The sequence below is a fragment of the Nomascus leucogenys genome, chromosome 14 (assembly GCF_006542625.1).
Source record: "Nomascus leucogenys isolate Asia chromosome 14, Asia_NLE_v1, whole genome shotgun sequence".
In the NCBI taxonomy this organism is placed as follows: Eukaryota; Metazoa; Chordata; class Mammalia; order Primates; family Hylobatidae; genus Nomascus; species Nomascus leucogenys.
In genome coordinates, this window is record NC_044394.1 from 14,509,220 (window position 1) to 14,531,741 (window position 22,522).

Below are 22,522 nucleotides of genomic sequence, written 5' to 3' on the forward strand. Positions count from 1 at the left end.
TTTTAAGATTAAATTTGCCTTGATTTTATTTTGAAGTGCTGAGCTTAAACAGACAAGGTTTTCAAATATTTCATTAACTTGTTCATTTAAACTAAAAAGTGAAAATCCTACGTAACTAGCAGACAATCCACTCAGCTTGGACCAGAGGAGGGTTATGGAATCAATACTATCATTTAGCATCTAACAAACCAAAACAAAATCTTTTGTAAAAGTCCACAAACCTCTAATGAACAACATACACACATTTCATATTCAAACGGAATGCATTACGTTAAGCTAGTCTCCAAGGAAGCTGTAGTGCCTGAGATCAGAAAAATGTTCCATTTTAGAAAAGACATATATGCAGAAAAGCCCACTATCATAAATAATATCGGATGAAAATGAAGGAATAAAATCCACAGGCTCACCTGGCTAACGGGTTCTTTTGTCGGGGGCTTTCCTCTTCTGGCTGTGCTAGTAGCCAGGGTCGTGGTAGTCTCCATAATTGACGTGGACATCTCTGATTGCATGGCAGTGGCTGTCGACTCAGTTGTCATAGAGGAAGGCACTTCACCAACCAGTCTCACATTTCCCACTATGGCGATGTTGGCATCGTTTTCGGCTGCCATATTCAGAACTTTCAAGCCATTGTAGTAAAGCCCAGAGAGCTGGCCCTGGAAGGGCTGGCCCTGCTCTTTCCCGCCAATTATTATGGTTGCTTGGCTATTGAAGATTGTGAGCTGACGCCCTGTAAAAATAATATTACATACATGCAAAAATGTTGATTGTGAACTCTATATCTACAACGGATGACAAAACAGATCTTTCATGGGGTGAATAATGAGAGCAATAAACTATAAGAGAGGCATTTGACTCATAATTCATTGCTTATAAATGAGGCGTCCATGAAATGCATAATTACTGGCAAATACTTGTAAATTCTCAACTTATTATAAATGTAGTGCTTTTGCTAAAAGACCAATCAAAGATATGTATTACAAATCAGTTTTTAGTGGATCCCTTTTCCCTTTTACATCAAGATCTTATATTGTTGGTGTCTTAAGTCTAAATCGTTACATTTTAAAAATGTAAGACAACATTTCAAGTATTTGTCATTCTGAAATTACCACTGACAGAAACTAATACATAGCAGCTGAAATCTAATTTAAATTTTATGGTAAAAATTTCATAATTCACATAATGTCCACATATATCTATATGTTATTCTTTAGTGCTGTTTATTTTTTGAAGGCAATCATTCATTGTTATTTGAATTATTCTATTTTACCGGCAATCGCACTGAAAAGAAATGCATGGTTTACACTGAGCATGTCAGAGACAAAAAAATTCCAAAAATATTTTTCTGATTGGCTTTCAGCAAGTCTATCAAAACAAAACAAAATGAAAAAAAAAATAGCTTCAGATGTAAAAAGCGGCTTCAGGAATGATACACAAACCGATGGAGAAATTATGGCACATTTCCATCAAACAGCAATCCTTAACAACAGTACCATTATCATCAAATTGAGTATCCAGTTTTAGCAGATTGCTCTCTGCTCATAAAAGCATGCACACAACTTTAAGTTCAGTTTTAATTAGGGCTTGTTCCCAAATCCTCTTAGAAGGTTGCAAACGTTAAAGGGACTTCATTATGACCGGCAATTCATATTGCCCGCTATTTAAGATTCCTAGAGTTTAAACAAAGAGTTTTTTTTTTTTCAGGACCATAATAAAGATATCAGAACTACATATATTTTAGTTAATAATTTAGAGGCTGGAACATGTAATATAATCTATGAATGATTTATCATTTTGGGTTAATGCTTGCTGTGAGTACCCTCATAGATTGAGTTAGTGGATTATATTTAACAGTCCCTTTAACCTTAAGTTAACTGGGTAAGATTATTAAACAGCTGGTACGTCTAAAAATGTATAGAAATTATTATACAAGGTATGCAAATATTACTATCTACATTTTACTGTTTTAAAGTTGTTTTTAATTTAGTTTTACGGAAAATTTATTTTTTATGTTTATTAGTGTTACAATGAAGTACTACTTGGTTATGTTCAAATTATTTTTTTATTTGAAGTTTTAATCAATGTTTTTTACCTTTGTCGAGTAGCCATTCATCAACTACTCGACCAAGTCGATATGGAATTCGCTGTCTAGCAATCGCCAGGCGCTCGTTATCATTGTTTCCTTTAAAGTTTAAAGAGACATTTCATTGGTTAAAATCTGTAAGGTCAAAGGTTAAAAGTTAATACTTAAAGCTTGAGCTATACAGTTGCCACATGATTTTTTGAAATTTGGAATTTTAAAAAGTTCTACCTAGAACATTTCATGTTTCAGACTTGTCATTCATTCATTTATTTTATTTTAGCAAACAAAATTATTCCTATGTTAATTGAAAATTAGAAATCTGCATTTGAGCTAGGTTATTAAACTTATGTTATAGACAGACCCGAACAACCAATTTAAACAGCATATAATAGCTTTACAAAAAATGACCATTGACCTCAGGGTTTTGTCTTTTTGATGTTTCTTATTAACTAGTTAAACATGTTCAGGTGAAACAGGTTTAAGTTTTCAAAATACATTCAACCTCTTATTCCAGATTAATAATTTATGATCACCAAACTTAATACCATCTTTGGTACACTGAAGCATCTAAAATAGGCCTAGCATACTTTATTTCCTAGTCAGAAAACAGAAATTCTTATTCACCTCATTTAAGAAAACAACAAAGTCCAAATAGTTCTTGTGTATTTCACACAAATTGATTTATCAATCAATCACTTGGACATCACAAGAGAATGCATCTTGCATCATCCAGATATGTTATTACAGGAAAAGGCTTTGACAAAAGTGACTTTATTTGAGTGTCCTTGAGTTGCATTTAAAGCTTAACATGTTGAAGCAAATAACATTTGGAAAAATAATTATATGTATGTTTTTATATAGTCAAATATCTGCTTTTTATTAAGTTATTCTTTAAAAGCATGACAGCTTAAGGAACAAATATAAGCCACAAACAGTGGCCCCTATTCATAGATCTAACCTAAGTGAGAGTCCTGCTTCTTTGCATAAAAAATTACCTGCTAGAAACACTGTTTAAATTGACCTTGAATATTGCTTGCAAATAGACGCGTGTTTTCTTGATCTGTAAAAGCACTTAGAAAGAATCTGAGACGCCATCTCGGTGTTCAGTTGTGTATAATGCAAGAAGAGATTTTCTATTCCATTAGAGTTAACTAACATGGAAATTTGAGCTAGACATTTTGGCATTAGCTCAGATGAGGACTCAGAGGTGAAAGAAATGTTGAATGGTAGTACTATCTACATAAAAAGACTGGAGTATTTTGTTAGAGAAGATAAACGAATTGATTTACATTTTATTCCTCTGACTTAGAATAATTTATAAGTGCTTTCTTTTGCTACTCTTATAATACATTATACTTACCACAATAAACCCAGCATAATACTGATTACACACTTTTGGAGAGATAGAAAAGAACTATCTTTTAGACCTCATCAATTTGTCATCTGAATGTCTGTATGACTGAAAATAGTTCACACATTAATATTTAATTTAAAATGTAAATATCAAAGTCAAGGCAAATATAAAGTTTAATGAAAACATTAATATGTATTTCTCTGTATTCTGTGATCACTAAAACATTGTAAAATAATATTTTATAATGTGGGAATATAGCTTTGTTACACTAATAATTTTTTCAAAAGGGCACAAACAGTACAAAATTCCAACCCTGTCTTCATTTTTTACAAGTGTACACAATTTGTGTTCTCTTTTGTGTGTTTGCATATATGTACATTTGTAAATTTTTCTAATGTAATATTAGTTGCTTTAGGACAGCGTGATTATTGATGGATTACGTGTTTTTGGCTTATATGTGATTTTATATAATAAGCATGTCTGACATGTGTAATTTGAAAAGCAATCACAAAATATTTTAAAAAATACATACCCTTTGCTCTATAGTCTTATTTGTCACTCAATACTCATACCAACTCACACTGGCATAACACTTCTGACAACTTTATGATTAGGTGGTTCCTCATGTTTTTCATGCTAGAGTCTTCCAATCATCAGGAATGACCCACATTCTCTCAGACACCATCCGAATCTAGGTCGCAAATCCCTCTCACCCAGTTACTACTACAGTCTATTGACAGACCTTTCTGCATCTTCTCTGCAATTAATCACACCCATTTTCCACATATCAGCCAATATCTAATCATGTCACTTGTCTAGTATAACCCTTCCCATTTCTCTTAGGATTAAAATCTCAGACCCTTAGTGAAGTTTACAAGTACTTCCACAATCTGGTCCCTTCCTACCTCCCTGTCCCCTCTCATGGTCATCACTGCCTCACTCTGCTCTTTTTATCCTTATGAGACTTCTTTCAGTTCTTTCAAATCTTTTCTTTCTTCTCTCTGGGACTTTGCACATGTAGCTCCCTTTATGGGAAATACTCTCCCTTGTTCCCACCTCATCTCTATCTTTCATTAAGTAACCATTACTAATTAATGGAATCTTCTTGGTAGGAACGTTGCTTCCCCAGAAGGTATTCCCTGATGTCATCAAGTTAGATTAGGACACTTGACTATATTTTTTGCAGCTCCTGAAACATGCCCTTTAGAAAGAAGCACTGAACCTGTAATGGCAAATTTGATAGTTTGCCTTCAAACTCTGAATATCCCTCCATGAGGTCAAGTACTATGCTACTATGTGCAGTATTTATTATTTCTTCAGTGCTTACTTGCACAATATCTATCACATACACTCCTATGAATATCTGTAGAATGAGGTAGTCAAGAAAATCTTGTTTTTAGTTCTGGTAGCTTCTGTTGCACTATTGACACATTCTTACAACCTAACAACATTAAAAAGAAAAAGAAAGCAAAACTAGTGTCCAGAGAATAAACCACTTGTAGCTAAGCCTCCCTTTGCACTTTCCAAAGGAAACACCATATACCTCACTTACAATTTTATTTTTTAATGAATCGTCACTGATTTGAACATCTCTACAATCAGTTCATTATTTGTTTAATAATAAATTCCCCATGTCACAAAATTGGTATAGTTATTATTAGTATGGAAAGGTTGGGGGAAAAAAGGTCTAAACAAGACAGGTGGAGAAAAATCAAAGCTTTATAGATTATTTTAATGACTTTTAAAAAGATCACAAACACATAAATACATTCACACATACATACATACAATTTGTCCTCAAACATTTGACTAGTACTAATAGAATAATTGTATGATTGATATAGTATGACAGTATGATGTAAGTCAACAGAAGCTTTGGAGATCCTTGCTGAGACTCACCTAAAGCAAGAACATAAACACTGAATTCCCAATGATTAACAGAGGTCACCTAACGACAACAATAAAACAATTTAGAAAATAGAGTAGGCAGTAGACACAAGTATGAAAATAAGAAAGGTAGCCACACAAGGGGGTCATATCTTCCTACTACCCCAGAATATCAGATGCCTACTAATTCAGTGAGCACTGTTTTAAACTGGAGAACTTTTTAATTACAGGACAGACTTTATTCTTGTATGGGTAATGAATCAAAAATAATACGGTGCTTATTCAATTCAATATATGCCTACTTTATTCTCTAAATTATTTTTTCTCCTACTAGAATAAAACACTAATGACTTTTCTGTTGCAAAATTATATGCAGATACATTGTGATATGGTTTGGCTGTGTCTCCACCCAAATCTCACCTTGGATTGTTGCTCCCATAATCCCTACATGTGGCAGGAGGGACCCAGTAGGATGTAATTGAATTATGGGGGTGGGTTTTTCCCATGCTGTTCTCATGAGAGTAAATAAGTCTCACAAGACCTGATGATTTTATAAAGGGCAGTTCCCCTGCAGATGGTCTCTTGCCTGTCACCATGTAAGACATGCCTTTGCTCCTCCTTCACCTTCTGCCATGATTGTGAGGCCTCCCAGCCACGTGGAATTGTGAGTCCATTAAACCTGTCTTTCTTTATAAACTACCCAGTCTTGGGTATTTCTTCACAGCAGCATGAAAATAGACTAAAACAGTAAATTAGTCCTGGTAAAGTGGAGTACTGTTATTAAGATACCTGAAAATGTGGGAGTGACTTTGGAACTGGATAACAGGCAGAGGATGCAACAGTTTGGAGGGCTCAGACAAAGACAGGAAGATGTGGGATAATTTGGAGCTTCCTAGAGGCTTGTTGAATGGTTTTGACCAAAAAGTCTAGGCTGAGGTGGTCTCAGATGGAGAAGAGGAACTTATTGGGAACTGGAGCAAAGGAAATTATTGCTATGTTTTAGCAAAGAGACTGGTAGCATTTTGTCCCTGCTCTACAGATCTGTGGAACTCTGAACTTCAGAGAGACGATTTAGAGTATCTGGTGAAAGAAACTTCTAAGCAGCAAAGTGTTCAAGATGTGACTTGTGTGCTCTTAAAAGCATTCAGTTTTATTCACTTATAAAGATATGGTTTGGAACTGGAACTTATGTTTAAAATGGAAGCAGAGCATAAAAGTTCAGAAAATTTTCAGCCTGACGATGCAATAGAAAAGAAAAACCCTTGTCCTGAGGAGAAATTCAAGCCAGCTGAAGAAATTTGCATAGGTAATGAGGATCCAAAGGTTAATTGCCAGGACAATGAGGAAAATGTCTCCAGAGCATGTCAGAGATCTTCACAACAGCACTTCCTATCACAAGCCAGGAGGCCGAGGAGGAAAAAATGTTTTTGTGGGCTGAGCCCTGGGTCTTGCTGTTTGCACAGTCTCAAGACTCAGTGCCTTGCATCCTAGCTCTGGCTAAAAGGGGCAAATGTACAGCTCAGGTCGTTGCTTCAGAGGGTGCAAGCCCCAAGCCTTGGTGGCTTACGTGTAGTGTTGAGCCCGTGGGTGCATAGAAGTCAAGTATTGAGGTTTGGAAACCTCTACCTAGATTTCAGAGGATGTATGAAAATGCCTGAATGTCCAGGCAGAGGTGTGGTGCAGGGACAGAACCCTCATGGAGAACTTCTGCTAGGGCAGTGCAGAAAGAAAATGTGAGTGGGAGCCCCACACAGAGTTTCCACTGGGGCACTACCTAGTGGAGCTGTGAGAAGAGGACCACTGTCCTCCAGACACCAGAATGGTAGATCCACTGACAGCTTCCACCATGCACCTGGAAAAGCCACAGACACTTAACATCAGCCCACGAAAACAGCCAGGAGGGAGGCTGTGCCCTGCAAAGCCACAGAGGCAGAGCTTCCCAAGACCATGGGAACTTTCCTCTTACATCAGCATGACCTGGATGTAAAACATGGAGTCAAAGGAGATCATTTTGGAGCTTTAAGATTTGGCTGCCACACTGGATTTCAGATTTGCATGGGGCCTGTAGACCCTTCATTTTGGCCAATTTCTCCCGTTTGGAAGAGATATATTTACCCAATGCCTGCACCCCCACGGAATCTAGGAAGTACCTACCTTGCTTCTGATTTTATAGGCTCATAGGGAGAAAGGACTTGCCTTGTCTCAGATGAGACTTTGGACTGTGGACTTTTGAGTTAATGCTGAAATGAGTTAAGACTTTGGGGAACTGCTGGGAAGGCATAATTGATTTTGAAATGTGAGGGCATGAGATTTGGGAGGGGCCAGGGATATGGTTTGGCTGTGTCCCCACCCAAATCTCATCTTGAATTCTAGCTCCCATAATCCCCATGTGTCATGGGAGACACCCAGTGGGAGGTAATTGAATCATCGGGGCAGGTTTTTCTCATGGTGTTCTCATATAGTGAATAAGTCTCATGAGACCTGATGGTTTTATAAAGGCAGTTCCCCTGCACATGCTCTCTTGCCTGCCACCATGTAAGACACGCTTTTGCTCCTCCTTCGTCTTTCTGACATGAATGTGAGGCCTCCCCACTCGTGTAACCGTGAATCCATTAAACCTCTTTTTCTTTGTAAATCACCCAGTCTCCAGTATTTCTTCAGAGGAGTATGAAAATGGAAACATTGTGAAGACACATCTAAATAAAGTACAGTGACAATGCCTTTTTAACAGATGATTCCCCAAATCCTTCCACCATTAGGTATAAAATAGTTCAGAATGTTTAGGTTCTCCAGTGACTAGGCCTATATTTTTCCTTTACCTCATGATTTTCATAAAAATGTTGCATACTAAAAGTGGTAATGGAAGTATAATATTTTAAATAATTTCTCAAGATGTATTTTATTTCTTTACAAATTTATGGTGATATTTACTTGTAAAATATCATTCAGTAGCTTTGCATGATTTTGTTGATTATATTTAATACTGTCCATAGTTCAATATACATCTAGACCTTACGTGCAATATAAACGATATAAACCATTTGATTGGGAAATGTCAAAGGCAAAAATAATTTCCAATGACCTTTTCTTTTCTTTGGAAAGGTTCAGGATCTAATATCAAATATGCTGTGATATAGAAGCATTACATACAGCATTTGTGAATGGTCAGTGTGAGCAGGCTTAAGCTGATAGGTGAGATGAAAAACAAGTGGAATGTCCCTGAAAATTCAAATCAAAACAAAGTTGAATCTTTCGAAGAAGACATTTTTACCTTCAAGTATTCTAAATCAGAGGTACGGATAAAGCAATAATGACCCACTTTTCAAAGATCTATACATTCCGGGTTATAAAAAGGGTCCAAAAGGAATTTCATCTTTTTCTAAAAGCATAAATCTCTACTATAGCAACATGCTGAGCAAATAGGCTTGATTTATAAAAGCAGAGCTTCTCACTGAATAGTTAAAAGAAAACAATTTAGTCTCACACTTTTCCCATGATAAAAGCAGGATACGATTTTCCTTTGATTTCTTTTCTTTTTCCTCCAGTTACTTTTGTGTGGTTTGATCGGTTGGTACCTCCACTGAAAATGTCAGTGACAACATACTTGCCTCTGCCGAAGTAATTTTCAAGCAATGGAAATGCATGTAAAATTTGGTTTTATTTTCCTTTGAATTTCAAAAAGAATTAAGTATTTTTGACAGGAGGAAAGACTCCCTTCCCCCCAGTCCCTGTAGTAATGCCATTGCAACAAGGTACAATCTCTAATTGTAAGGTATTAAATGTCATTAATACTTCAAACAAGTTTCCTGGGGTGAAGAATTCAAAGGAAAATCTGATGGCTTATATTTGGAATATATACCCTCTATTTTGATTAAATCTCAGATAATTTTATTTGCCTATTTGTATAGACTGAATATTTGTATCTCCCAAAATTTATCTATTGAAAACTAATTCCAAATATGATAGTATCAGGAGGTAAAGCCTTTGGGAGCTGATTAGGTCGTGAGGAAAGAGCTCTCATGAGTGGGATTAGTGCCCTTATAAAAGAGGCTCCAGAAAACTCCCTTCCCTCCTTCTGTAATATGAGGATACAATGAAAAGATGGTCGCCTGTGAACAATGAAGCAAGCCCTCACTAGAAATGGAATCTTATACTTCCTAGTCTTCCCAATTGAAAGAAATAAACTTTTATTGTTTTTAAGCCACTCAGTTAATAATATTTTATTATAATTGCCCAAATGGACAAAAATACCATGTAACAATATTTGGTCACATTTTAGTCTATTTATTCTATATGAACAAGCAGACTTCCGGGAAATGAGAGTAATTACATTACCATTACATTACATTACCATTACAAATACAGGTAAGTAGCATAAAGCAATAAAACTCAAATCCTTGACTTGGAGTTAAATTTCATGGTGTGACTCAGAGAACAAAGATAAATACAATTTTAATCATATTTCTATAACTATCGGTCAGCAGAGACGAGCTATATGAACATCACTGATGTATAGTTTTTCTCCTTTCATTTTAGATCTTCACTCTTGCGTAACTTCTCCTCAGAAATAAAAGTGTCAGCGTTTGATACGACATATTAATATCTTTGGCGAAAAAATAAAGAAAAACAATGCTATGAACCAAACATTTGTGCAGAATAATATGAAAATAAAAATAACAAGAACAAAAAGAGACTTGCTTCTTTGGAAGGCTTCTTATTTCTTGAGTTTTTAACATTGAGAAAAGAAACACAAAAGGATTCTGAAAGTCATCTATACCTCAAGAGAAGATTAGTAACCTGTGTGTAGACTGATTTTCAAATGAGAACATGACATTTGGATATATCTAGGCCCAGAAGGCAAAGTAATAGTTTTGTAAACATACTCTGATTTTAAGTGCAGCATAATCACATAATTTTCAACTGAATGCAATGTGTATTGTTGTCATATAGACCATACAAATACCATAATGACTCACTTGGCTGATAATGTTCCAAATAAATAGATTTTGAACATCACTGACACCTTTTGAGAAACAAACTTTTGAAAAATATAGCTATTCTAATAAAACATTTGTCTTATATATTACTTTATTTCCTATATCATTAAAATGTGTAATAACAAATACACATATCTAATTGGCTCCAGCTTACTCCAGTTTCATCTTGAACCACTTATCTCTGACTTTTTAAATTAGTCACTTTTTAATTTTTTCAATTCCTTTAGCTAAGCCAATCCACTTGGAACCCGACATTCTCCTTTGCATTGCAAATTTCTTGCATCCCTGTGTACTCAACATCTCTGCCCACCTCAACATACACACACACACACACACACACACACATCTGAGGCTGGCTAAATTTTTTCTTTTTTAAATATCAGCTTTTACATTTCTCAAGGAAGCATTCCCTGTGTCCCCTACTGCTCCACCAAATTATTCTACTTAATGAATTCTTCCACTATGCATTCTTACAATACTTAGTAGCAATATCTACAATCATGATCAAATAAATTCATGTAATTGATTCTAGATTCTAGATTCCTTGTGAGCAGGAGCCGTGTCTGTCTTGTTCAATGCTGTATGCCCTATCTATAACACAATGGTGAGCACATGGTAATTGCTTGATAAGTAATTTCTAAATGAAAACTGAACCCATACAGTTATGCAAAAAATACCACTTGAGGTATTTTTTTGCGTGATAATATAGTGGTATTTCTTGTTCAAGATCCATAAGGCAGTGAGATTGTTAGTGTCCACTTATATACATGTATATATAGTCACAAACACCATTGAGTTGTGAGAGGAATAGAATTTTGCAAAACGTTAGAGTAAATTTTGCTTGGACATCAAATTTCCTTTTTTCTTCTTGACCATTTAGTGTCCACTAATTACATATGTGTGTGTGTCTATTTAGTTTATTCAGTTTACTAGACACTAAACTAGAGATGAAATATGTCTCTCTCTATATATAATATATATAATTACTGATTCATTATATATATAAAATGACTCAGTAACTGTGCTTATCTTTCATCAATTTTGAATTTGCCATTGTAGTACACAATAGGACAAACCTTTTAAATCTTATTTTTATGCTTAATTACAAGTCAATGATTTATAGTCTGAGGTGAGCTCTACTGTGGTGCATACACATTAGCAGAAAAATTAATACCAAGTGGGATCTTCTTTTTTTTTTTCTAATTGTGTAGAGAGCTGATCATGTCAATCTTTGATTTGGTCAGGGGGAAATTTCTGCAAGGGCTTCAATTCTCTAATGACCGTGTACAAGAAACAGTCTTGGACTCAATGAACCTTCAAAATTTGTATCATCTCCAAGACTGTATTTTCTAGATGAATTTTAGTGGTGAATTCTTTCAAATAAATTGAAATGTTGATACTCTGGTTTCTCTTCACATCGTATTAATCTTTTACTAAACTGAATCTTTTACTCAATTGAAATGTTAACCCTCAAAGGAGCATTTACTTCCAAAGTTCATCAATAAATACATCAATGCCTTGTAAAAAAAGCAACATTCATTTAACCAAGGCAAAAATGATACAAAGTTGAAGCTTATAAAATCAGGTAGTAGAAGTTATGGATCTTCTAGTCTTTGTAACATGAGGGCAGAGGGCTTCTAGAGTTTGCCTGATTCGTGGCTGATAAAGAGCAGTGAGGGGCTTGGATTGCCTTCTGCACTTTTAAGACCTCAGTGAATGGTGAACACACACTACCAGAATCAAAGGATGGTTTTTGTCAGACAACAGGACTAGACCAGACAGTAAGGCTATAATTAAGTTTCATGCATGCTGGGAAATCCAGTTTTTCAGTATGAAAGTGGTCTGTAGGTAAAGAAACTAAAGAAAACAAAGGACCACCAGAAAATAAGAAAATAATGTATTGAGTAGCTTTATGTTTTATGCATTGTGTTACTTGCTTACTTAGGTTATCTTATTTAATGCTGGTATTGATCCCAGACCATAAGTACTTTTTATTTTACTGATGGAAAAACTGAGGCTCAAAGAGATGACATAAAACTAATGCTGCATCATACATCATAGAAAGAGGAACCATTTGAACCAAGATATAGCTGACTCGAAAGCTGTTCCATGGAATAGTTATAAAGTAATATCTCTTAATACCCTGAGTCATAAGGGCCAACATCTTCTCTTTAATCCTTATAGCACTCTTTTATATAATGTAAGATGTCATTAGGGCTTGTCTACAAAGTTTCTGTCTTCTAGAGTCTGGCGTGAGATTGCCCTTATGGACACATGAAATCAGTAATCTTCCCCAAATCCTCAAGGATTTATCAGGAGGATAATTTTATCATCTCCATTTTATAGATTAAGACAGTGAAGCAGAGGTAAGTAAAGTGATCAAAGACCTATAACAGTGCAGATCCCAGTGTGAAGCAGTATTTTGGTTTTTTTTCCTTTTATAATGATTCCTTGTATGCATAGCTACTGGAGACATAAAATGTTCCAGAAATCCTTTGTCTTTACCCCAACCTATAAGAAAAGCCACAAGCATAATAATCCACTAACTTCAGTGCTTTTTGTATGTTGAGCCTCTCCAGAAACACGCTGGAAATGGAGAGAGGATCCTAGTTGTGATACAAAAGACCATTGTACTTCATTGACTTGTCAGCGAAAAAGAATATTGCAACATGTTACAGTAAATTTTGCTTGGACACCACATTTCCTCTTTTCCTTCTTGCCTATTTCTTACCTCTGCATCTCCTTTTACACATCTCCAGAAACCCAGTGCTTTCATGCCACCTGTCAACAACTCAAGGTGTATATTTACAACGGTGGTTCCTACACATATCTCATGTTCCAAAAATACTTCACCTTCCTTCTTCTCTAGTGCCAGTAATTAAACCCTGGTTTCTTTGTTATAGGTTGGCTAGATGTTAGAAAAGCAATCGGACTCAATAAAGTCAATACATAAGCAGTGACCATGTACTCTGAAATTACTGTACTCTGAAAGGCATACCTCAATGCATTACATGGATTCTATTGTTGGAGAGCTTACACTTTGTCTAGGGAGTCAAGGGGACAAATGAGGGAAGCTAAAAAATAAAAGATTTAAGTAAAAGTTGAAGATATGTATGCAATTAACCACCATGTGAAGTGTAGTTGCCATAGAGGTTCAGAGAGAACAATGGATTAGAGCAAAGAAGTTGTGATGGAACACAAACGATTGCACCTAGATCACAATCAAAATTTCATTGAAATAATAATGAGCTAAAAATTTTTCGTAATGTAAATATTAATCCTCAAAAGGTTGACAATTGATCATTATCCTAAACTTCATAATGCTATTCACCGCACATCTATTTTTAAATAAACAGACTCTCCAATAGAACATATTTAGTCTCAAAATATAATTAGAAGTATGAACAATAATGGTTAAATATTTATGTCATGAGCCATGAAAAAAAGAAAAAACTCTGATAAAACCACTAACTAAAATGCACTGAAAATCGGCAAGAATTTGAGGACAATGCGCAAAAGTGAAATCTTTGTGTTAGGATGGAGAAATTAATGGTGACCTTTTTTCAGAGTTCAATTTTATATTATTGATACTACATTTAGGTACATTACAAATTTGTTCCCACTGCTTCCTTAAACACATACACACACATTCATTTCTCTAAATTAAATGCAATATATTAATGTAATGCTACAGGAGGAGGGGGTGGTGAAACTCAAGAGTTCTGTCAGTCATTCTCACAGCTAGAAAGAGCACGCACAGCTCAAGTAGGGTGATGCGCTGTTCGTGACTAATGCTTCAGATGACATCCCAGCTCCTTATGTGAAACAGCAGGCTTTTATATCCAGTTAAACAATATCTTCATGTGAGACTGCTGTGATGTTGGGCGTAGAAGGCTGCAGGCTGTCTACTGCAGAGTTCAATGGTGCTTTGGGGAAGAAATTAGAATCTTAGTGCATGTCTAACTAGCTTAAGTAATTTCTCCCTTCACATCCCTCTCTTATGTGGATTTACATTAAGATATCTACTGTTTCTTTATACAAAGATTTGTACAAGCACTTGTTCCCACTAGCTAATTACATTCAAAAATTTTGGTTTGGATATTGTTTCATCAGATTAGTTTGAAATAAATACAGGTAACCTTGTGAATTTTGGATCTCATTGCCTGTGTGGAATGAACAGTGATTTAAATTTTCTTCCCTACACCTTTAAATGCTGTTTGTTTCCCACTGCAAAGGGACTGGAGAATCATATCAAAAACCAGCAGCAAGAAATGAAAAGCAGCAGGGACAAGCAGATAACAAAATACAGAACCTACTCTGATAAATTAAAGGTCATACTCTGTTATCATGCATACTAAAGAGTTCTTTTGTGCTAGTTGTGTAGCATTTAAGACAGAAGAGTGGTTTAACAGCTACAAAAACAGGCATAGCCATTGATAGACATCACTAAATACTGAGAATAAGAAAAATGAAATGTAAGAGCAGCCCCACATTACCTTACAAATAGCATTTTGCCATTTTCCCAGATATGAGAATCTTGAGTACTTTCTAAATCATAATGTCATAACATTTAAGCCTATCCACTCGAATAAAAACCTACATATATATTTTTTTGGTGTCTTTTCCCAGTTCTTGTTTTTTGAAAATTGGAAAATTATGTGGTTCAGCTGAAATTTCTACCACTCCATATCAGTCTTGACTTTTAATCTAGTCTTCTTAATATTCAAATTGGTCCATGGAAAAAAAGATAGGTGAGTGTTTCATACACAGTCTGATGTGGCCTATAAATGGAACTCAGAAAGTTCTCTATTCTCAAGTGGAAAAGAAAAGTCTGATTATTATGACAATCTGATCTTATTTTCAATGGACTTCAATCTCTCTCTTCCAGTTGTAACTGGAATGCAAGATTGTTTTTTTCAATTAGAAAGATGAGGTTTGTCCACTGTATGCAAATAATTTAAGATGAAATGCTCTGGAATTGCAAAGGACCAAGAGTTGGATAAAGGTGCTGGATAATTGCTAGCCCCATTCAATTTTATAAAATGTAAAACCACTGAAGTAAAATAACCATTTTTTTCTTTTTGTAGATAAATTGAACACTATGGATATGAATTTAAATTCCTAAAACAACTTTTCCCTAATACAAGTTAATTTTCTCTACCAGCAATTATTTCTTAACAGTAATTATCCAGTGGTCAGAATCACTGAGGAAAGAGAACGCTTGATGGTTAAGATAATGAGCTCTAATTTATGGGTTCAAATCTTGGCTTCACTACTGACTAGCTGGATCAGTAGCATAACATCTTTTAACCTCAGTATTCTCATCTGTAAAATAGATATTTTTAAGAATAGTACCCATAATATATGCCAATCTCTTAGCACAATGCCTGGCACATGGTAAGCGCTCAGTAAATATTAGCCCTTTTATTGTAGTCATGTCGTTGTTTATTCTCTAGTATGATGTACCTTATACAATATATCTAAGAATGTGTACATCACAAAAAATATTTTTTTTTACCCATCTGATCATAGAAAGTTGAAGTAAACGTGAAGAAGAGTGGAAAATAAATCTATTATCTTTCCCAGAATGAGTAATGGCCAAAGAATGAGCCTTATTATGAGTGATATCCTGAATGTAGGTGCTTTATCAAAATCACTGCACTTTCTCCCAAGCAATGTCATCTTTATTCTCAGAGGTTTATGCATGCTACTTTTAAGTCAGTGGGAACAACTGAAAAGAGGTCATTAGCTGGAAGGAACTACACAAAAAGAAAAAGCCAACAGCCCCTGCCCTGAGGGAAAACAGAATTCAGGGTACTACCATCTGTTCTGTGCCAGCAGCATGGTGACAAAAGCTGTTCCCAGAAGAAGAATACTTTGGATAGCAATGAAGTCTTAAAATCACATTTTAATCCATATATTAATGCTTCAAAGGGATCCACTTCGACTAGAATGCCTTAACTCTTCTTTTTGCCCCATAATGCTCCTGGCAAAGAAGGGCCACAGAAATCATGAACAGGAGTGGATGCTGCTTGATCCATTTTCTGAGAAATGAGGTTTGGGGACTGGATGGCCTCTAAGCTGACCCTCAATGCTAACGGCCCATGGTCCCAGGCATCAGATGGTGTTGTTGTAAAGACTAGCATTGGGCCACCTTGTTAAAACATGGTGATTGTGGATTTTCATGAGGAAATTAATTTCAGAGCCATTAAAAACCAAATACCATAAATGTTTTTTAACTCCGCAAATATCTTTTAAAAAGCAGTGAAATATTTGGCTTGGCATGTTCTTCGTCTCTCTCTCTTTTTAAAACTTATGATGCCTTGACAATTTTATGAAGAATTTCAGTTGGCATCTGTGGAGACCTTTATAATTAAGCCATTGCATTTTTCTGAAATGTTTGATGTTTTAAGCTTGTCTTCTTTCCTCTTTCTGCTATACAGACACACACACCTCTTATCACTGAGACATTACTCTGCATTCTTTCTACCCATTTACCACAGCATGTCATGGTTTTGACAGCCATTTTAAGAAGAGGAAGGCAGACATAGGTTAGATTTCAGGAGATTTCGGTTTTTTGTTTTATTTTTCAGACAGTCTCGCTCTGTCACCCAGGCTGGAGTGCAGTGGCGCGATCTTGGCTCACCGCAAGCTCTGCCTCCCGAGTTCATGCCATTCTCCTGCCTCAGCCTCCCGAGTAGCTGGAACTACAGGCACCCGCCATCACACCCAGCTAATTTTTTGTATTTTTAGTAGAGACGGGTTTTCACTGTGTTAGCCACAATGGTTTCGATCTCCTGACCTTGTGATCTGCCCGCCTTGGCCTCCCAAAGTGCTGAGATTACAGGCGTGAGCCACCGCGCCTGGCCAAGATTTCAGTTTCATACAGAGTAGTTAAGACAATGAAGGACAAGGCATTATGATGCTAGGAAATAGAGAAGTTTGTCTCCTCTTCATTTGAAATCTTTAGCACTAAAGAGATTAGAGCAGAAAAATTAAAGAGGACATCTGAGGACTTCAAGTCAATGACTGCCCTTTGCAAGCCCTTTTTCTCCAAAGTGTATCAAAATAAACCTTTTCTTGGATTGCTCAAACACCTGTGATCATGGGATCAGTACTGTTGGAGCTATTTCTGGTTCAAGAGACATTGTCATGACAGTTACTTTCCAATCAAATCTGTCAGGGGCTGACTTAAAAACCTGTAAGTGGCTCAGTGTAACTCAGACTAAGTAGAGATCACCAATTAAAACCCGGGCATCCTAAATAATGCAGTAGGTACAGAGGAGAAATAGTTCATTGCATAAAAAATATCAGAATAAAACTATGAATTTCTCTACTTCCTTATTTCCTCTTAAACTTAAGCCACCTGTTATTTCTAGTGATCTCTAAATGCAGAACAGAATGAAGAGAAGATAAAAACTACAAAGATATCCTATCAAATTTGAGCTGATGCTCCACTACTAAGGACAATTGGAATTGATGCACACACACGTTCCTCTCCATCTTTCTTATAGCCCAATAGATCTATAGTTAGGCTGTGTCATATCCAAGAAGAAGCCTGAACTAACTAGGCCGTATAACTCTGGCCTGATTAACACTTTATCTAACACTTTTTCTGAAGTCTTTTAAATCTTGGTCTTGTTTTGACTTCATTGAAAATAAGCAGTTTGTTGGCGTCCTCCACACAAGAACCCTACACATACTTAAAGACTGTTATGAGCTCAATTGTTTGTCCCCCAAATTCATATGGTGAAGCCTTAACCCCTAAGACCTCAGAATGTGATGGTTTCTAGAAACAGAGACTTTAAGGAGGTGATTAAGTTAAAACGAGGCTGTTAGGGTGGATCCTAATGCAATCTGACTGGTGTTCTTACAAGAGGAAGACTGGACACACAAACAGACACAAGGGATGCACAGGCATAGAGGAAGGACTATGTGAAAACCCAGCAAGAAGGTGGACATCTGCAAGCAAAGGAAACAGGCCTCAGAAGGAACCAAACCTGCTGACTACTTGATTTTGGACTTCCAGCCTCCAAAACTGTGAGAGAATAAATTTCTCTCATTTAAGCTACCACTCTGTGGTATTTTGCTATGGCAGCCCTAGCAAACTAATACAGAGATAATTTAAAAGTAGTTTGAAATAATACATTGTTAGTTAATTCACAGATCTTTCATATTAAGGTGTGATAGTATTTTGCTGCCAGTTGCTAAAATAGTCTAAATGTGAGTACTCATGGATCTGCACACAGAATAAAGTTCTATGTTAATGTCAAAATCATGTCCATTTTAATTATTAATTTTAGTTAAAATTTATTTTGTCCTGTTCTGGTTTTGCTGCAAATCATAATATTCTACATCACAGTTCTGGTAATTAGTACAGTTACCAAATAAACTCTATCAATGTACATTTTTTGCATGACTAAAACTATAAAATAATATTATTTTCATCATGAAATATACATGATTATATGTAGTTCCATTAATGTATATAGAACAAGTTTTCCAAAAGGAACTACTTAACCTTTCATATCATTAAACGAATTTTCTTGAACAAAACAAAATATTTTCTACTACCATTTTCTTCACTTTGTGGCTCCTTATAACTTCCCTCCTTGTAACACCTGCTACGCAGATGACTGCAGCACTATTAAAAATTTACTGTTAGTGTTAACTTTCCAAGTTATGTAAAAAGTCTCAGTGCAAAACAAATAATAAAAGCAACTCTGCATAAGACAAATCCTTACTTATGTTAATGATTACACCAGGTGACATTGTCTTATTTAAATATGCTTATATTTTCTTCAATTTGGAAACTACTGTGAGATCCCAAAAGATACATGTGTCCACTTCAAAATCTCTAAAATTCTAAGTACCAAAGGATAAGCATATATTTATTCACACTAATTTTTATCCTTAGGAACTGCCTAAGAAATGTAAAAAAAAAAAGAAAAAGTGATTTTGAGGGATCATAATTAGTTTTGAGGGGCTTGCTAAATAGTCATGGCAAAAAAAAAAACAACCCAGCAACTTTCACTGTTGATTTGGAACGTTTATCTTCTACTCAAAACTGAATGAATGTCTTACATTGTTCTGCTTTTCCTTTGGTGCTTATCACTGAAGAAGAATGCCAATTCCAAGCCCACCTTGGACATATACCTCAGTAAAGCTGCCCTGCAGCAGGGCTGACCACCTCCACTGAAAATGCCTAGGCACAGTGAAGGCCCGGCAAGTGGATGACTGCATCAGCTGGTCCTAAAGCAAAAAGACGTGAGTACTATATGGATGTAATGACCTCAAGATCCCCTATATTTCCTAAGAAATTAGACATAGCTTCACCATTTCCACCTACGAAGACAAACTTCAAAATACTTTTGGCCTGCTTTTTACACGAAAAAATGCTTGTGAAAAGGGAGTAGACAAACTTTGTCTACGCCTTTGTCTTCTGCTCTCTTTTGATGTTCCTGAGGCCTATACCCTTAGGAAGAACTTGATCTTGAATTCCAATATCAGTGTCCTTCAAATTCCACTTCCCGTGTTATAGTAAGCAACGCCTGGACTGTCGTGTCACCTAGCTTAGCTCCGGACATTTACAGACATTTATTCTGGCCCCTTTAGACTATTCCCTGCACTTTAGCCAGCAAAATTATTTGAAATCATGTGTTATCTCCAATAGACTATGTGTTCCAAGGGAGTAGTGACCATTCCTGCACTCCATGCTGTATCCCTAGCATAATAAGTCCAGACACATAGCAGGTCTTAACTAAATATTTCTGAATAAATTACTGAATTCATTGGGATTACATCTCCTCAGTCTCTTGTGTCTTCCACTATCCTGTGTTCTAACATGGCTTATCAATCATAATTAACTTCTGGAATACTTATCAGGCCTCACTTATGCTTCCAGTTTCTTTTCCATGATCCAGACTTACTGAATTTGCCTTCTATTCCTTCCAAATCCTGCTTTTTGCTGGCGAAAATAGGTAGTCACAGTAGTGCTCACCTTTTTTAATGCAGTAAAAAAAGAGAAGCAATTTGACATTAATATTTAGATATGAAGTCAACTTCCTTCTTGAAACTTGACATAATGACTCTCTGCTAACTATTTGTAGAGATAGTCAACAATTCTAGTTTAGGCAGGAAAATTGAGAATAAAAAAAAAGCATAGGCCTGTTAATCTCTTTTTAGGAAGAGTTTGAGCATTCTGATTAGAAACAGATCTCATGTAAGCTCTTACACATAAATGAGTGCACTATTAGTTTGATATTTTATCGAGAAAGCAGCAACATGAAGAAAAATAGGCATATTTGATAGCAACTTGGTACTTAATAGAGTTTATGCCAAAGGAGGTCAGTGCAAAGCATTTTCTTTTTTAGTTTTTGTTTGTACATTTTTTAAGGCCTGGAAAATATGAGGGTATGAGTAGGATCCCGGCTGTGCCATTAATGACACGTATAACCATAGATGCTTTATTTGGCTAGTCTTTAAAATAAACAAAAAATTTATAGGTTGCCAGATTCTTTGAGGAAGAAATTTTATTTGATGACTGAGCTAAGGGACCCCAACATAGTATATTATCAAAAGTACATCATTTTTAAAACATTTTATATTATCACTATAATTTAGGTAAAATTATAGTATATGTAGCACTAGATGATGTATTCTTCATCAAAAATGAAAAGTTTCCTTTTAGTAGCCATAGAAGGAAGAGTTCCCAATTTAAATCTCATGAAATCTTGCTTTCTTAAATATGTAAAATATAACACAAGATTTATGGAAAAAGGTAGTCAAGTCTATTTAATTCTTACGGAGGCTAGAACATTCCAGATTCAAATATCATGAATAAACTCATAAACAAGCAACTATAACTTTCCAAGTTTTATCAAATCTGTAAAATGGGGATAACTTATGAGGTTACTTTTAAGAATAATATGTAATGTCTGTAAAGTTGCTGGGAACAGTTTCTGGCACATACATATGGTGGCTACTATTGTTTTTATAGATTACATAGAATCACAGATCCTTAGAAATAAAAACAACTTGAGCTAGAATCTGGTGTAATTCCCATCCAATGCAGGATGATTTGATAATCTTGACAAATTGGTTTCTTGAGCTCTATAGAATTAGAACAGAGTCTAAAAGTTACCACAGCTCAGTAAGAGTTGAAGTACATTATCTTATAAAACTACTCTTGTTCATGCTATTTCCTTTCTAAAGTAAATGTAAAATGTAGGAAAGAGCATCATCACAAATTGTGAATACAATGGATCTTCTCATTTTGGTTTGTTTTGGTTTGGCTATACATTGAAATACTTAATTCTATTCAGTCATTATGCTTAGTTTATCAAGTTAGTGGCCTTCTGGTATATTCAATACATACAACAGTAAAGTTCAAAGTGTGAAACTGAAATGACAATACAATGAAAACACAAACAGATCCAATCCTAGATTTCCTATTGCAAGGGCAAGAAATTGAGAACATTATAGTCAGGAAAATGCATATCAGGAAAATGAGATTTACAAACAACTTATATGTATAGAAACAAAACAATTAAAATCTGAAACAGACTCCAAAATGTAAAATATCTGACCTCACAGAAGGATTTTGAACCCTATTATACATCTTTCTTCATCCATGCAAGTGGATTTGTTCTAAAGCCTATTTTGACGAGTCACTGAAGAATTGAGGGGCAGGAAAATATATGATGAAAGCAATTTTAAAAAGATAAACATCTTAGCTGCACACCAGATGGATTAAAATAATGGAGACTGGGGAGGAATATTTATTGTTTATAACTCATAACAGGAAAAGAGGCCCAATTGTGTAAAAAGCCTTAGATCATTAGAATAATGTCAGCCCAAGAATAAATGCCTCAACAGGAATAAACTGAACACCTTATCAAAATCACTAACTTAGACTGAGTCTAGTTTCTCCAGGTAAAATGCAGGCAGTAGTCTCAGTTCTACCAGTAGGCACTGCGTATTACAGGAGGTGACAAATGTTCCAGATGGCCTCAAATATCTTGGTTTGTTCCTATTATATAGGAGTAACTATCAATAGCGTTTCTTTTTTTATCAGAATTGTGCCTGTTTGAATGATAATTTTTATGATCTTTTAATTATTGAATGCCACTGTGGAAATTTAAAAAAGAAAACTTTCCTGGATTGTTATAGCTTAAGCAAAAGGCTTGGGCAATCCCAACGTGC

General features: G+C 35.5%; 1 protein-coding gene across 34 annotated transcripts in view; it reads right to left on the bottom strand.

Annotated features, from left to right (window-relative positions):
* Positions 1–22,522, bottom strand: part of NRXN1 (neurexin 1) — a 1,138,820-nt gene that overhangs the window by 135,941 nt on the left and 980,357 nt on the right. For 22 of the 34 annotated variants that reach the window (XM_030826917.1, XM_030826892.1, XM_030826880.1 and 19 more), the window contains 2 exons: positions 2,090–2,179; positions 408–727 (listed from right to left, as the gene is read on the bottom strand). In XM_030826917.1, coding sequence (XP_030682777.1) covers positions 408–727; positions 2,090–2,179 — 410 coding nt within the window. The remainder of the gene's footprint in view (positions 1–407; positions 728–2,089; positions 2,180–22,522) is intronic. The other 12 variants (XM_030826918.1, XM_030826901.1, XM_030826898.1 and 9 more) reach the window with 1 other exon arrangement.